The 19,113-nt window shown below is 37.7% G+C and overlaps 1 protein-coding gene across 2 annotated transcripts in view; it reads left to right on the forward strand.

Moving 5' to 3' along the window:
• NEGR1 (neuronal growth regulator 1) overlaps nucleotides 1–19,113 on the forward strand; it is a 930,734-nt gene that overhangs the window by 353,277 nt on the left and 558,344 nt on the right. For both annotated transcript variants that reach the window (XM_032297093.1, XM_032297094.1), the window contains exon 2: nucleotides 18,348–18,580. In XM_032297093.1, coding sequence (XP_032152984.1) covers nucleotides 18,348–18,580 — 233 coding nt within the window. The remainder of the gene's footprint in view (nucleotides 1–18,347; nucleotides 18,581–19,113) is intronic.

Raw genomic sequence — 19,113 nt, forward strand, 5'->3', positions numbered from 1 at the left:
TATATATATATATATATATATATATAATATGAGGTCTGGCTCTGTTCCCCAGGCTGGAGTGCAGTGGTATGATCTCAGCTCACTGCATCCTCCACCCCTCTGCATCCTCCACCTCCCAGACTCAATACTGAAGCCATTTTTCCAACTCAGCTTCCTAAGTAGCTAGGACTACAGAAGCATACCACCATGTCTAGCTAAGTTATGTATTTTTTTTTGAAAGATGGGGTTTTGTTATATTGTGCAGGTTAGTTTCAAACTCCTCAGTTCAAGCTATCCGCCTGCCTCAGCCTTCCAAAGTGCTGAACAAATATTTATTAAAATGTTGGATGTATATAAATTGTTCAGTCATCTACTATTAATAATTATAAAAGTAACTTTATTTAGAATATTTTTTCACTTAGATTTGCATGTTCACAAGACCTATATTAATGCTAATTTATATACACCATTTTACAGTAGAAAATATGGGGTATCGATAAAATGATTTAAAGAATAACAAATTAAATTAGGATCAGAGTATGTGGCACAAATAGAATAATATCAGTTTAAGGAGAAAAAAACAATGTAGCATTTATTTTAAAATAGAGTTTGTTCATCTTGTTGTAAATAGCTGTTAATGAACATCAAATCATTCTTATTTCATTTTCTCTGGACACGTAAAACTGAGAACTTAGAGTTTTATTTTAAAATAGCAATATTGATAGTAGTAAGAAATTATGGGTTGTCGAAGACCTTGGATTATGATGAAATTTTAGGTGGCAGTTTTTGAAAGTTCAAAGGTGTACATAGTTTACAAAATTGTTTTATGAATCATACAAGTAAAAAGAAAAAAAATTGAAGTTGAGACCACCCTGGCAACATAATAGACCCTGTCTCCACAAAAAATAAAAATAAAAAATTTAGCCAGCCATGGTGGCATGCACCTGTAGCCCCAGATACTTGGTGTAGGGCATGTGGAGAGAGGCTGAGGCAGGTGGATCCCTTGAACCCAGGAGGTCAAGGCTGCATTGAGCTATGATTGCACCACTACACTCCAGCCTTGGTGACAAAGTGAGACCCTGTCACTCCCACAAAAAGAAGAAAAAAAAAAATTAGTAACTCTTTACTTTACATTAATGGGCTTGGGAAGATCACTGTGCATATGCAGTCTCTATATAGAAATTCATAATCATAACCTATAGTTATAAAGAGCATTAACCCTAAAACATTATAATTATAAAATATTTACATTTATACTTCACTTTAAAACTTTATAAACCTATCTTCCATGCACAGCCTCTTTGATCTTATACCAAAATAGAAGCTACTTAACCACAGGTAATATTATATCAATTTTGCAACTAATAAATTCTTCATAGAAGTTGAATTACTTGCCCCAAACAATTGCTAGTAAGCTAGGGATATGATTTCTGAACATAAGTTTTCAGTCCCACTATAATTTTATAACTTTAAAATATAACACCAAGGCTGTCTTTTTCTATATGTTCTGCTTTTAAAATGTGGAAGTATTTTTTTAAAACATTTGTGGCAGTTGAAGTAAATGAGTGAAGTACTTTAACATACAACATTTAGCTACTGCAAAATTAATTATGTGAACCAGCTCAGTGCTCTGACCATACAGAAAAATAAAGGTTTGCTACATCAAGCCAGACTCTATGAATTCTTAATTTTTTCCTCCTTCTAATTATATTTTATAGTATAGTTGTTTTTTTTTCTTTTAATTGTGGTTAGTGGTAGTAGTATTGCTTTAAAACACAAAATTAACCACAGGGATGTAGGGTAATAATAGTTAACCTTAATTACATGCTTATCATGTACCGCTTTCTATCCTAAACACATGAAACTAATTAATTTAATCCTTATAACAATTGTCAAGTAAGTACTTTTACTAACCCCATCTTACAGGTGAGAAAACTAAGGTAAATTAACTTGGCCCGGGTTCCAGGCCTAATACACAGGAAATGACATTTGAACCCCATATTAACTATAAAATTACACTATGCAGCTTGTTAAAGAAAAGTTATAATAATAAAAAATAAGATCTAGCAAACTTTGAACATCTTTAAAAATATATATAATGTTCAATTTTTTTTACAGTAAGCTGTTTAAAAAATATGTTTTTTCTTCTTGGATATTATCCTTAATTTATATTTTAAGACATGGTTCATACTGAATTACGGTTTAGTCCATTTTCTCAAGAGAAGACAGATAAATGCGGGTTAATGGCTATTATACTCACTGATTGCAAGGCTAGCTCAAATTATCTGGCTGAATAGCCATTACATTTGTGTTCAGAATATTTCTTATTAGGAAAAAATGCAACAAGAAAAATCCAGCAGTCACCAGCAGAATGCTTAAAGATAAACATAAGCAGAGGGATTGGGAAGGTGGGGAACATAATTCATTTTGCTTTTGAAATGTCTGTGTTCGCCGATACTGTAAAGTAGCATATACTTATTTTTACAAAACAGATGCCTTTAGAACCTTTCTGCATATCCATGTTATGTTTCTTATTTTATCATCTCTACTTATTAATATATGCAAATAGAATACTTTTAATGACTTAAACACAAAGGTGACTGACAGATGGCAAATGAGTTGCAATTGCTGATACTGTTCTTAGTAGAGAAGTCCATGTGCTTTATTTTCTTGGTTTAGAAATGAGGTGTATGTACCTGGCTCTGTCCCAAAAAGGATGGAATAGAAAGGCTTGCCGGGAGCCTAGAGCTTTATCTCCATCATTTCTCTGTGGCTGATTGCATTCCCTTTCTTTGATACTGCTATTTTAAACACCTCCTGCATGCATTTTGAATGTAGTGTTCATTCCCTTTATATCTCCTGAGGTGAAAGTCCAACTTCTCCAGGAAGCAGCTGCCAGGGAGACAGTACTGCAGACAGAACTTTCCCCCTACCTGTTCAGAGCACCTGCCAGTTAGCAAAAATCTTGAAGGCCTTCTAGATCCAAATATCTCACAGTCAGTCAATCATTGTGGAAGAAAGCAAGGTGATTTGGTTGAATTCAAAAATTAAAAAATGGAGACGACAGAGAAATTTCAGCTTGATTCATGTTTAAAGCCATTGGAACAAAGCTAGAAGCCACTCCAATTTCTGACACCTCTTTTTTTTTTTTTTTTTGAGAACTTTTACATTCTTTGCTTCATTTATCAATTTTCCATTCATGCATTCACTAATCTTAGAGCAGAAATAATAAGACCTATCTTCTCAGAATGTTTTTGTGAGCATTAAATGAGATCATATATTTTAAAAATATTTCTGTGCCTCAACCCACAGTAATCATTCTGCAAATGAAACTTATTAATATTGTCAGGATAAGACGACAATAATTAATAACAGGCCAAAAATTAAGACATTTTGCTTTTCAGACTTTCTTGGTTTCTTTAATTTTAATGTACAAGATCTTTCTTATTCTATCCATATTTATCTTACTTAATGCTAATTTATATGTTAAATTATTTGCAAATAATGTATTGAAGCACCCATTTTCTGTAAAAATTATTTGGCATTGCTCCTCCTAACACAGACATTTATTCTTTCTTGGAAGTTGGAATTAAATTAGTTAATGGAAAGTATAAGATAAACCAACTTGTGGTATTACAGAAAAGCATAGTTTAATGATGAGTTAAAATGAGTGATTTTAATGTTTGAAAATGCGACTTAATCATAACCAAATGTGAGTGGTTTTCCAGGCATTGTGTGTATATATATACACACAAACTTATATATATATATACACACACGCATACACACACATACACACACAAAAATGTAAATATATATATTTGTATATAATATACACACACATATATACACACATGTTTGTGTGTGTGTATAAAATACAAACTTAGAGACATTTTTATATATACTTATATACGTATATATATAAATGTATTATTGTGTGTATACATTTATATATATATAAATGTATATATATATGTGTGTATATATACACACAAACTTAGAGCCAGGAATGGTGACTCATGTCTGTAATCCTTCTAATGATTTGAGGGGCTGAGGTGGGAGGATTGCTTGAGTTCAGGAGTTTGAGGCTGCAGTGAGCTTATGATCATTCCACTGTACTCAAGCCAGAAAGACAGCAGGAATTTGTCTCTTAAAAAATATAGACTTAAAGAATTTTAAGTTGTACATTAAAGTAAGACTAAACTATATGAATTAGTACTATCACTTGATTACATTAAATTTCACAGATTTTAGGGAGACATTAAGTATAGTTCTGCATGAAGAAAAGCAAGAAAAATTCACAAAGCTTAATTTGAAATCTTTAATTTGAAGATTTGGTCGTATAATCAGATAGTAGCTGATAGCTTTCAGTCCTTTTTCCAAAATATTTTAAAAATAAGCTTATGATCCCAAATTGCTATAGTGAAATACATAGAAAATAGAATTTTTTTTTTTTTGAGACGGTGTTTTCCTCTTGTTGCCCAGGCTAGAGTGAAATGGCATGATCTTGGCTCACTGCAACCTCCGTCCCACGGGTTCAAGCTATTCTGCTACCTCAGCCTCCCAAGTAGCTGGGAGTACAGGCATGCACCACTACATCTGGTTAATTTTGAATTTTTAGTAGAGACGGGATTTTTTCCATGTTGGTCAGGCTGGTCTTGAACTCCCAACCTCAGGTGATCCGCCTGCCTCTGCCTCTAAACATGCTGGGATTAAAGGCACAAGCCACTGCACTGGGCCAGAAAATAGAATTTTTTTTCACAACAAAATAAGAAATCAAAGCTACTTGTGTTTTTTTTTTTTTCTTTTTTGCTCTTATGCAAAAAGCAAAATATACCCAACATGGCATAACTCTCATTTTGAAATAAATGTACATGTTTTATTGATATTTCTTCGGTTCTAAGGCCTGAAGATTTAGTGCAATTATTTCATAATAAAGTTTTCCCCATATAATACAAATGTCAGTAAGCAAGTCATCCGTTAGTTACTTACCTTTCTGTATCTCAGTGCCTTCATTGTAAAATCGGCAAAATGATAATAATAATAATACTTGACAGTACCTACCTCTAAGGCTTCTTGTGAGTATTGAATGAAGAGTATACATAACATGCTTAGAAATTTGTCTGATGCATAGTAATGTTAACATATTACTATGGTATACTGAACAGTATTGAACTGTTACCTGCTGAAGTGCAGTTTTCACTTAGATATCACCAGAAACTTTTTTTTTTTTTGAGACAGTCTCACTCTGTCACCAGGCTGGCATGCAGTGTCGCAGTCTTGGCTCACTGCAACCTCCACCTCCTGGATTCAAGCGATTCTCCTGCCTCAGCCTCCTGAATACTTGGGAATACAGGCACGCAACACCACACCCAGCTAATTTTTGTATTTTTAGTAGAGACGGGGTTTCACCATGTTGGCCAGGGTGGTCTCGATCTCCTGACCTCGTGATCCACCCACCTTGGCCTCCCAAAGTGCTGGGATTACAGGCATGAGTCACAGCGCCCAGCCCAGCAACATATTTTAAAAATTCTTATCATCCATAAGGATGAGGATTTCATTAAATAATTAAAAGTCACCGGACAAATTGTTACCATGGATTTCCCCCTACCCTTCACTGTCTCCCACCTCTGCCACACCTGCAAAAATAGAAAGAACCATTTCTGTGTCAGAGTAGTTGTAAGAGAGAATTTAAAATATTGTCAATCATTTTATATAAAGTGATATTATCTAGGAAGTATATACATACGTATATATTATCTAGGAATCAACTATCATGAAAGACATCAAGAAGAGAGTGCCTTAAAAACAAAGGTAGGGGTAGAATTTGTTCTGTTCCATATAATCTCTGCTTTACTTGCCTTACCTCAGTTTGGTCATGATGTCAGGATATCAAAACTCTCCTTGTGTGCAGAATTAGCATGGAGATTGTACAGGGTACTGAACTCTGTTAATATGCTTTCAAAAGTTCTCCTGTCAAATTTAGGACTTTATGATACCATGAAGGGACAGCTGTGAAGGTAGCTGGCAAGTCTCTTCATAGGAATATTATTTTCATTCAGTTTAGCTTTGAATCCAAGAGAAAATGTACTTTTCTTTTCTTAATTAATGCCTTTAATAGGAGCTTTCATTAATCAACATGTCTTGAGAAAAGCTGTTCTTTTTCCATAGAGCTGAATGAATTCTGCCTTGTGAAATACTGGTAATGGCGTTAATGCTTATGTTTTTAGACTGTGCTACAAGAAATTTGAGATTTAAGGGGACAAAATCATTCCTCAGTAGCCACAGGCTTTTTAACTTAACTGAGCTTTAAAAAATAATAAACACACTAAATGTGCTATTTTTTACTACACTCTCTGATGTCTACCTTTCAGATTTAATCACCACAGGATATAGTATCACAGGCACATTCTGTTAGAATTATCCCAACAGCTTGATGAAATAGCATCTCACCAAATGGGACTTCAAACCCCAAAATAAGGACCTGCCCAATATGTATTAACATGCTTTATAAGGGGTCTCCTTAAAAGAACTTAGGCAGCAGTGCCATCCTTATTAGAAAAGCATTAAATATCATGAGCTTGGGCTTATATAATTAACAACCATGAAGCAAAATGAAATGTTCAAGCTATTTTGTATATATTTTCCAATGGCCAGATGTTTGAAACTATGTGTACAAAATATCTAGATGATTGACTGAAAATTTAAGTATTTATCATGATATTTGGTATAGAGTCAACACAGCATATGCTGAAGAGTGTATTTTTGGAACTGTTTTATTCATCTTCTTGCAAAATAGGTAGTCTAGCAGATTTTAAAGTGAAAAATAAAAACCACTATCAAGAAAAGCTATGCCATACTCAATTAAAGGATATGTTTATTACTGAACATTTTTATTCAGATTATTTCATTGTATACATTTCAAAGGGACCCTAAGGTCACTTGCTGCTAAAATGTTTTATTTTGAAGTCCAAAGAAAAAAGATCTGAGTTTGTGACCAGAAACTATTGCTTCATCCTGTCCCCTTAATGATCTGACCACCCTCACTTTACCGAACTCTCCCTTACACCCTATTCCTCCATTCTAAAAAGGGAGACCCCCCTGAAATGCTGCTGTCTGACTCTAAAAATACTAGCATCGTCTGTCATTTTGGTTAAGAATGCAGGCCGATTGGCTTTGTTCAATCGCAGCCTGCCAGTACCTTTGCTTCTTCAACTAAAAAAATGAAGATAATAGTAGTATCTGGCTCATAGGGTTATGTGAAGTTTAAATAGTATAATAAATGTAAAATGCCTAGCAAACCTCCTAGCACACACTAAGCAGAATGTCTAATGGTTTAAAAGGGTTTCTGAAGTGCAGAGTCAAGTGTTGTAGTTCTTTCTTATTTCAAGTAGTTACGTGTATGAATGATTTGCTTGATCTGCCACCAGCACCCTACCCACCTCTGCCCCTGACTTGCCTTTTTTTTCCTGATCACTAAATTCTTAGCTCAGTTTTTCACTCACTGATTCAGATTGCTTAGCATATCCTCTGTATCTTTCACCGGCTGTTGCCTGTACTACCTGTATTTGCATTTAATTATATGTTAGTGTATTTTATGTGGGTGTGGCTTTGCTTTTCCATCTCTACTGCACTTTGGGAATTTTGATGTACTTTAGCATATTATTTCTTTCTCCAAAATTGTCCTAATTTTTACCTTAATTCCTCCACTCAACACAAAGTTATATTTACTGTTCATTATGTTTAGGACCTTGGAATATGTAGAAGCAACCAAATAGACAAAATTTTTGGAACTTGCTTCTAGTTGAAAAAGACAGGCAATAATCAGTCAAGTAAATAGATAATATGTCTAAAGGGAGTGTTTGGAACAGTGGTACTATTTTTACTATTTAGTACATTAAGTCATTTAATGAAGACCTAAGGAAGATAGGGAACAAGTTATGTAGAACTCTGGGGAAAAAATTTCAGGGAAGAAATAGCAAATACAAACTAACTGAGGCAAGAGCATCCCTGACTTGTTGGAAGCACAGCTAGAGGACCACAGCCTAGAGCAGAGTAAAGTGGAAGAGAGGGGTGGGAGGTAAAGTCAGAAAAGCATCAGGGGACCAGATTCTGTAGGGCTGTGTTGATCACTATCAGAATTATACATCTTCTTATGAATTAAATAGGAGGCTTAGAGTTGTTGATGATCTGATTTAAACTCTAAAATGTTCATTCCGCTTAGTGTGGGAAGAATGGACCTGGCTACAAGGGTCAAGGGCAGAAGCCAGACACTCTCAGAGAATCTCAATAATCCAATTATAATGACAATTTAATTACTACATTTTTCACTTCCTGTTCTGCATGACGGCTGTTCATGCACAGCTTTATCATCCTTGCTAAATTATAAATTCTTTATCGGCCAGGATTCCAACAAATTCATATTTGTAGACACTAGACTTTTTAAACTGAGAAAAAAATGTTTGGTACCCAAAGAGTACAACAATAAATTGCTATCTTGCTCCTCTATTTGGCTCTCACCCTCCACCTCATCATGCCCTACATAGCTTCCCTCCTTAAAAAATTTCTTAATACAGCAGACACATGTCAAGCAATAGTCTTCGTATTGTAAAGGAAAAAATTAGGAAGGAGGTGGAGAACAAAAAAGAGGTACAGAGGAAGAAGACAATTATTATTCTGAAGAAATCTTTATAATGGCAAAAATAAACAACACCCACACATACATACACTCATGTGTCTGTATATGTTTGGCCTATTTACATATTCTATGTAGTCATCTCATACTGGACCTTTAAACTACATGCATTTTCTATATGATTTCATAAAATAGCCATGCCTGCGTAGACTTGCTATTCAAAATCTGTAAAATTCCATGTATGGTAATTTGGGTTATTTATGTTCTAACTTAATAACGTAGTTGGAGAATAATTCTACAAAATTTCCAAAAGGAAAATACTTTTTTTTCTGATTGTCATGCAAGAGTATTACTAATGTGTATCTTGAAAAACTGAGTTGGGAACAATAACTATTACAAAGTATAGTTGTCAAAGCCAAAGAGACATAAATGACACCTTTTTTTATTTTTTTTCTTCATGAAGAAGTTGAATTCTATTCTTCTGTGGTAACCTATGTCATACCACAATTGAGGAACAGTGCTTATGCTAAGACTACTGGTTAATCTCTGCAGTCTTCCTAATACCCCCAAAATAAAGGTAAAGCTGCTCTTGCCTCTAGGGAAATGGAAATGCCCAATAGAGCATTCTAAATTACACTTTCATGGTAAAATATCCGCTAATAATTAATTTTCTGCTTCCTTTAGACTAGGACAGGTTAAGCAGTTGGTCACATTCAGTAAATAAGAAATTACTTGCAGTAATTTCTGCAAAATTCTAATCATTTCCCCATTTCTGAAACCTAGTTTAAAAGTCTTTGATCTGTATTACAGTGGAAAGGACGTTGAATGTGAAAAGAGAATGCTTGATTATGAATTCAATATTGGTACCCAATAATGTTGTGGCTTAGGCCAGTCATTTAACCTAAACATCTCCATTTATTTCTTAGTGATCAAGAGCTTTGCAATCTATACCTACAAAGGGTTGTTATGAACATGCAATAGAAACACATGCAAAGGCCATAGATGCAGAGGTCACACAAAAACATTTCATGAAACCAGATACTAAATGACACACTAGAATTATCACAGTCCTTGCAGTGGTGTTTCAGAGTTCTATCCTATACCAGCACAAATGTGATCTTGTGAAATGGGAAATATGCCCCCTCTGTCTGCTTTCTGCATGTTATTTAGAATGACAATATTCTGAAATTGTTTAATTACATCATTAAAGGGGCTTTTATTTTATTTATTAAATACATAAGGACAAGCTTTTCCATTAACAGTGACCTTTACGACTTCTGTTTGGGATTCTGTAGATGGTAAAGCTGACTGCAAATTAGATTTTGCAATGTACCTTGTTCCTTACTTTTTCACCCACTGATTAGTTTCATACAGTTGACAGCAGCCCACCCTGTTGCTTTCAGCTTGCAATTTTGTAGCAATCTCAAACACTGTGTTCAATCCCCCAAGGTGTTCTGTGGAAATGCTGTCAAACTATTTCTATGTATGTGTGTTTTCATTCTGTAGCTGTGCTTTGTGCTCATTTAAGAAAACCAGTCTTTAATTTGTAACAGAACATTTTCACGATGAAACAGAATTCCAGGCCTCAGCAAAATCACTGGCATATGACCACAGCCTTCTTCTGGTCTAAAGCCTGATGTGGCTGACTTCTATAAAACACAATGCTGTATTTTTGAAATGTGTTACAGAATATGATTAAATAAATGGGTGCAAATTTTTCCTTAAAATCTATTAATTGTCATTATGCTTGTCTTCATCATTTGGATCCAGTTTATTTTTCCAGTTCCATCTCTCATTCCTTCTACCATACATCTCATGGTTATCAGTACTTCTTTGAAATGCCATTTCTCTCACGTGAACCTGGTGTTGCCCACATATAGCATCTCTGTCTAGAATCACATGTCTTATAATACTTACCTCTTTACCTCAGACATTGCCTATTGTAGAAGACTTCTCTTTATGCTTTCAACACCCTTTCTGAGTCAAGTAACTCTCTTTGCTCTCTCATGCATCCTGTGTATGATGTAATAAAAATTTTTCCTTTCTGTATACTAAAAATTGGTTTGTTCTTATGTTTTCCTTGCTAGACTAAAACTTTTAGACAGCAATAGACAATGTCTATTTGAATCCATAAATAGATGCCTTATAAATGTTTACTAGATAAATGAATGTTTCATTAAAAAAAACTATTGATCAATAAATTGATAAACTAGTAACATTATTAATAAAAGTGTTATATTAGATTTGCTATAGCTGATGACTACAGCAATCAGTAAACACAGTTTATAGTTTTATCAGTGAAACAGTTTATAGTTTCAGTGTACAAGCTTACCACTGTGCGAATGCAAGCTATTTTAAAAATAAACTCTTATGGGCTGGGCTCTGTGGCTCAAAGCTGTAATTCCAGCATTTTGGGAGGCTGAGGTGGGCAAATCACCTGAGGTCAGGAGTTCAAGGTGAGCCTGGCCAACATGGCAAAACCCCATCTCTACTATACATATAAAAATTATCCAGGCACGGAGGATCCAAGATGACCGTTTAGGAACAGCTCAGGATTGCAGCTCCCAGTGAAAGCGCAGAGGGTGAGTGGACGCCGCGTTTTTATTGCCCACAGACTAGGAAATTCCCAGGCAGAGGTGCTCCACAGTTGCCAGCGCAGCTGTTTTGGCCAGCGCGGCTGTGCCGGCCAGCGCCGCTGCTTTGCCCCGCGCGGCTGCTTTGTCGGCGCCCTAGAGCAGCGGTTCTCCATACAAAATACACCGGTCCGGGTGCCCTTTTGGCTGACGATTGGAGCCACGGGAAGTTGCCCATTCATCTGTTTAAAAAGGGGACTGAGCAGGGAACCAGGACAGTAGATTCCAGGGAAAAAAAAAAAAAAAAAAAAAAAAAGCGCCACAAACCTCAGTGCCGCTGTTTAAGCCAGCGCAGTGAGTGGCCACAGGGGAAAACAAATAGACCCCGGCGCCTCTTCAACAGGCGACTGGAACACCAACTTAAAAAAGGCTCTGAGTCAGGGAGCCAGGCGATCAGGCTCGGCTGGTCCCACCCCCACAAAAGAACAGCAACCAGAAACTCTGGATTGAGAGTTTCACAGCAAGTGCAGCTGAACCTGGGACGGTCCAGCTCTGTGGGGGAGGGGCGTCCACCATTACCGAGTCAGCCCGCCAGGACGGAGGTAGTCGACCAATGCTGAAGCAGCCCGCCATTGCCAAGGCAACCCGCCGTTGCTGAGGCAGCCCACCGTTGCCAAGGCAACCCGCCACAGCAGAGAGGCTGCGCCTCAACAGAGGCAGGCCACCATTGCCAAAGCAGTTCTAACTACACCCATATAAACAGGACTGCAAGGAATTTCACTCGGCATCTGGGTGGAGCCCACAGCAGCTCAGCAAAGCCTCTACAGGCCGACTAGGCTGCCTCCTTGTTGGGCAGGGCAGGTCTGAAGGAAAAAAAAAAAAAGAAGGCAGCAGCATAAAGGAAACGCATAAATAAAGCCCTAAATCCCTGGGACAGAGCACCTGGGAACAAAAAGCAGTTTATGAGTTCTGCTGCAGCAGACCTAAACGTACCTGCCCAGCAGCTCTGAATGAACAACAGAGCTCACAGCTCACCATTTGAACTTCTATAAAGAAGAGACCGTCTCCTCAAGCAGCTCACTGACCCCTATATATCTAAAGAGACACCTCAGAAAGGAGAGATCAGATTGACACTAGGCGAGTATCCTTCTGGGACAAAGATAGCAGAAGAAGAAAACTGGTAACAACCCTTACTGTTCAGCAGCTGCTGCAGGTGAACCCCAGGCAAGCAGGGCCTGGAATGAACCTCAGCAGACCTACAGCAGAGGGGCCAGACTGTCAGAAGGAAAACCAAGAAATAGAAGTAACCTCATCATCAACAAACAGAACGTCAATCTGAAAGATTTGAGACCCAATCTGAAAGCCAGCAACTACAAAGTCGACAGGTGGATAAATCCTTAAAGATAGGAAGAAACCAGCGCAAAAAGGATGAAAACACCCGAAACCAGAACACCTCTCCTCCTACAGGGGATCACAACTCCTCACCAGCAAGGGAACAAGGTTGGAGGGAGAATGAGTGTGATGAAATGACAGAATCAGACTTCACAAGGTGGGTAGTAAGAAACTTTTGTGAACTTAAAGAACATGTTCTAACCAAATGCAAAGAAACTAAGAACCTTGAAAAAAGATTTGGTGAAATGCTAACTAGAATGGACAAAATAGAAAGGAATATAAGTGAATTGATGGAGCTGAAAAACGCAACACGAGAACTTGCGAAGCATGCACAAGTATCAACAGCCGAATTGACCAAGCAGAAGAAAGGATATCAGAGGTCGAAGATCAACTCAATGAAATAAAACAGGAAGGCAAGACTGGAGGAAAAAGGGTAAAAAGGAATAAACAAAATCTCCAAGAAACGTGGGACTATGTGAAAAGACGTAATCTATGTTTGATAGTCGTACCTGAATGTGACGAAGAGAATGAATCCAAGCTGGAAAGTACTCTTCAGGATGTTATCCAGGAAAACTTCCCCAACCTAGCAAGGCAGGCAAACATTCAAGTCCAGGAAATACAGAGAACACCACAAAGATATTCGTCAAGAAGAGCAACCCCAAGGCACATAATCGTCAGATTCATCAGGGTTGAAAGGAAGGAGAAAATACTAAGGGCAGCCAGAGAGAAAGGTTGGGTTACCCACAAAGGGAAGCCCATCAGACTCACAGCAGATCTCTCAACAGAAACCCTACAAGCCAGAAGAGAGTGGGGACCAATATTCAACACCCTTAAAGAAAAGAACTTTCAACCCAGAATCTCCTATCCAGCCAAACTAAGCTTCATAAGTGAAGGAAAAATAAAATCCTTTGGGAACATGCAAGTACTCAGAGATTTTGTCACCACCAGGCCAGCTCTACAAGAGCTCCTGAAAGAGGCTCTACACATGTAAAGGAACAACAAGTACCAGCTCAACTAAAGGGCAAAACACCCAGCTAGCACCAAAATGGCAGTATCAAATTCGCACACAACAATATTAACCCTAAATGTAAATGGACTAAATGCCCCAATCAAAAGACACAGACTGGCAAATTGGATAAAAAGCCAAAACCCATCGGTGTGCTGTATCCAGGAAACCCGTCTCACATGCAAGGATACACAAAGGCTCAAAATAAAGGGATGGAGGAAGATTTACCAAGCAAATGGAGAGCAAAAAAAAGCAGGAGTTGCAATTCTCATCTCTGATAAATTAGACGTTAAAGTAACAAAGATCAAAAGAGACAAAGAAGGACATTACATAATGGTAAAAGGATCAATGCAACAAGAAGAGCTAATGATCCTAAATATATACGCACCCAATACAGGAGCACCCAGATATATAAGACAAGTTCTTAAAGACTTACAAAGAGACTTAGACTCCCACACAATAATAGTGGGAGACTTTAACACCCCATTGTCAATATTAGACAGATCAACCAGACAGAAAATTAACAAGGATATCCAGGACTTGAACTCAGACCTGGACCAAGCAAACCTAATAGACATTTACAGAACTCTCCACCCCAAATCCACAGAATATACATTCTTCTCAGCACCACATCACCCCTACTCTAAAATTGACCACATAATTGGGAGTAAATCACTCCTCAGCAAATGCAAAAGAACGGAAATCGTAACAAACAGTCTCTCAGACCACAGTGCAATCAAGTTAGAACTCAGAATTCAAAAACTAACCCAGAACCGCACAGCTTCATGGAACCTGAACAACTTGCTCTTGAATGTTGACTGGATAAACAATGAAATGAAGACAGAAATAAAGATGTTCTTCAAAACCAACGAGAATGACGACACAACATACCAGAATCTCTGGGACACATTTAAAGCAGTCTCTAGAGGAAAATATATAGCAATAAGTGCCCACACGAGAAGCAAGGAGAGATCAAAAATTGACACCCTGTCATCAAAACTGAAAGAGCTAGAGGAGCAAGATCAAAAAAACTCAAAGTCTAGCAGAAGACAAGAAATAGCTAAGATCAGAACAGAACTGAAGGAGATAGAGACACAAAAAACCCTTCAAAAAATCAATAAATCCAGGAGCTGGTTTTTTGAAAAGATCAACAAAATAGACAGACCACTAGCCAGATTAATAAAAAAGAAAAGAGAGAATAACCAAATTGATGCAATAAAAAACGATAAAGGGGATATCACCACAGATTCCACAGAAATTCAAACCATCATCAGAGATTATTACAAACAACTCTATGCACATAAACTAACAAACCTGGAAGAAATGGATAAATTCCTGGACACTTGCCTCCTCCCAAGCCTAAACCAGGAAGAAGCTGAAACCCGGAACAGACCCATAACAAGGTCTGAAGTTGAGGCAGCAATTAAGAGCGTACCACCCAAAAAAAGCCCAGGTCCAGACGGATTCACAGCCAAATTCTACCAGACATACAAAGAGGAGCTGGTACCATTCTTTCTGAAACTATTCCAAACAATACAAAAAGAGGGAATTCTTCCCAAATCATTTTATGAGATCACCATCATCCTGATTCCAAAACCCGGCAGAGACTCATCAAGAAAAGAGAACTTCAGGCCAATATCCATGATGAACATAGATGCAAAAATCTTCAATAAAATACTGACAAGCCGATTGCACCAGCACATCAAAAAGCTTATCCACCATGATCAAGTAGGCTTCATCCCGGGGATGCAAGGCTGGTTCAACATACACAAGTCTATAAACGTAATTCACCGCATAAACAGAACCAAAGACAAAAACCACATGATTATCTCAATTGATGCAGAGAAGGCCTTTGACAAAATTCAACAGCCCTTTATGCTAAAAACCCTCAATAAGCTAGGTATTGATGGAATATATCTCAAAATAATAAAAGCTATTTATGACAAACCAACAGCCAATATCATACTGAATGGGCAAAAACTGGAAGCATTCCCCTTGAAATGTGGCACCAGACAAGGATGCCCTCTCTCACCACTGCTATTCAATATAGTATTAGAAGTTCTAGCCGGAGCATTCAGGCAAGAAAAAGAAATAAAGGGCATTCAAATGGAAAGGAGCAAGTCAAATTTTCTCTGTTTGCAGACAACATGATTGTATATCTAGAAGACCCCATTGTCTCAGCCCCAAATCTCCTGAAACTGATAAGCAAGTTCAGCAAAGTCTCAGGATACAAAATCAATGTGCAAAAATCACATGCATTCCTATACACCAATAACAGACTTAAAGAGAGCCAAATCAAGAACAAACTTCCATTCACAATTGCCACAAAGAGAATAAAATACCTAGGAATACAACTAACAAGGAACGTAAAGGACCTCTTCAAGGAGAACTACAAGCCACTGCTCAACGAAATAAGAGAGGACACAAACAGATGGAGAAACATTCCATGTTCATGGTTAGGAAGAATCATTATCGTGAAAATGGCCATACTGCCCAAAGTAATTTACAGATTCAATGCTATCCCCATCAAGCCACCAATGACCTTCTTCACAGAACTGGAAAAAATCACCTTAAACTTCATATGGAACCAAAAGAGAGCCCGCATAGCCAAGTCAATTCTAAACAAAAAGAACAAAGCGGGAGGCATCACACTACCACACTTCAAACTATATTACAAGGCTACAGTAATCAAAACAGCACGGTACTGATACCAAAACAGAGATATAGACGAATGGAACAGAACAGAGGTCTCAGAGGCAACACAACATATCTACAACCATCTGATCTTTGACAAACCAGACAAAAACAAGCAATGGGGAAAGGATTCCCTGTTCAATAAATGGTGTTTGGAAAGCTGGCTAGCCATGTGCAGAAAGCAGAAACTGGACCCCTTCCTGACACCTTACACTAAAATTAACTCCAGATGGATTAAAGACTTAAACATAAGACCTAACACCATAAAAACCCTAGAAGAAAATCTAGGCAAAACCATTCAGGACATAGGTGTAAGCAAAGACTTCATGACCAAAACACCAAAAGCATTGACAACAAAAGCCAAAATAGACAAATGGGACCTAATCAAACTCCACAGCTTCTGCACAGCAAAAGAAACAGTCATTAGAGTGAATCGGCAACCAACAGAATGGGAAAAAATTTTTGCAGTTTACCCATCTGACAAAGGGCTAATATCCAGAATTTACAAAGAACTAAAACAGATTTACAAGAAAAAAACTAACAAGCCCATTCAAAAGTGGGCAAAGGAGATGAACAGACACTTTACAAAAGAAGACATACATGAGGCCAACAAACATATGAAAAAATGCTCATCGTCACTGGTCATCAGAGAAATGCAAATCAAAACAACACTGAGATACCATCTCACGCCAGTTAGAATGGTGATCATTAAAAACTCTGGAGACAACAGATGCTGGAGAGGATGTGGAGAAATAGGAACACTTTTGCACTGTTGGTGGGAGTGTAAATTAGTTCAACCATTGTGGAAGACAGTGTGGCGATTCCTCAAGGACCTAGAAATAGAAATTCCATTTGACCCAGCAATCCCATTACTGGGTATAATTCAAAGGATTACAAATCGTTCTACTATAAGGACACATGCACACAAATGTTCATTGCAGCACTGTTTACAATAGCAAAGACCTGGAACCAACCCAAATGCCCATCGATGATAGACTGGGTAGGGAAAATGTGGCACATATACACTATGGAATATTATGCAGCCATCAAAAATGATGAGTTTGGGTCCTTTGTAGGGACATGGATGAACCTGGAAACCATCATTCTCAGCAAACTGACAGAAGAGCAGAAGATCAAACACCGCATGTTCTAATTCATAGGCGGGTGTTAAACAATGAGAACACATGGACATAGGGAGGGGAGCACTACACACTGGGGACAGTTGGGGGGAAATAGGGGAGGGACGGTGGTGGGTGGGGAGCTGGGGAGAGATAGCAAGGGGAGAAATGCCAGATGTAGGTGATGGGGAGGAAGGCAGCAAATCACACTGCCAGGTGTGTACTTGTGCAACAATTATGCATGTTCTTCACATGTACCCCAAAACCTAAAATGCAATAAAATAAATAAATGGGAAAAAAAAATTATCCAGGCACAATGGCAGGCACCTGTAATCCCAACTACCATGGAGGCTAAGGCGGGAGAATTGCTTGTACCGGACAGATGGAGGTTGTATTGAGCCAAGATTATGTCACTGCATTCCAGCTTGAACAACAGAGTAAGATCCTGTCTCAAAAGAAATAAATAAGTAAATAAATAAATAAATAAACTTCTATGGTTCTATAACTTCTGCATCTGGTACATTATATTCAGTATCAGATTGGGTCAGGTCAGTCTAAATCAGAGACCTTCCTTGCTTCTCATAATTTCAAACAAAGAAATAGGCTTTAATATAGAAAATTGTTCAAACTAATTGAACTTTATTTAGATTTGTCATCCAAACAGAATGAAAAAGACGTTTGACTTTTAGTTGAAACACACACACACACACACACACACACACACACACAAAAATACATACTTTAAAAAAAAAACTGTATGAAAGTATTGTTTCACATTTGCATTAGGAATGGAAGATGCATCAGTATGTTCATGTTTCCTGAGTTAATGTCTGAAGTTTGTATTTGATGCTGTGCTATTATTCTGTAAAAGAAAATAACACTCAGAACAAAATAATGTTGTCTCTCATTTTCATTTTGATTAATAGTGTTATATCTCTTGTAATTTGCAGGTGTTATTTGGAAGATGGAGCTTCAAAGGGTGCCTGGCTGAACAGGTCAAGTATTATTTTTGCGGGAAATGATAAGTGGTCAGTGGATCCTCGAGTTTCAATTTCAACATTGAATAAAAGGGACTACAGCCTCCAGATACAGAATGTAGATGTGACAGATGATGGCCCATACACGTGTTCTGTTCAGACTCAACATACACCCAGAACAATGCAGGTGCATCTAACTGTGCAAGGTATGTATTTTCAGAACTACTATATTGTGAAAGACTATGCTTAGCAATGTTTAATATTTAGGTATCAGAATGACTAAGAAGCAATTAACAATGCTGAAGTATTTGTTGAAGTAGATTGTCATTGTTTTCATGGGTTTACATTCCTAGATACCAGAAAGTCATTAAGAGTCATAGTGACAGGCCAGGCACAGTGGCTCATGCCTGTAATTCTAGCACTTTGGGAGGCCGAGGTGGGTGGATCATGAGGTCAGGAGTTCGAGACCAGTCTGGCCAACATGGTGAAACCCTGTCTCTACTAAAAATACGAAAATTAGCTGACAGCAGTGGCAGGCGCCTGTAATCTCAGCCACTTGGGAGGCTGAGGCAGGGGAATCACTTGAACCCAGGAAGCAGAGGTTGCAGTGAGCCAAGATCACACCACTGCACTCTAGCCTGGGCAACAAAGCAAGACTCCATCTCAAAAAAAAAAAAAAAAAAAAAAAGAGTCATACAGACATAATGAAAAAGTCTTTCGACTGGCTTTGAATTGAAAC

This window comes from Sapajus apella, unplaced genomic scaffold (genome assembly GCF_009761245.1).
Source record: "Sapajus apella isolate SASKATOON/1434 unplaced genomic scaffold, GSC_monkey_1.0 scaffold36, whole genome shotgun sequence".
NCBI lineage: Eukaryota > Metazoa > Chordata > Mammalia > Primates > Cebidae > Sapajus > Sapajus apella.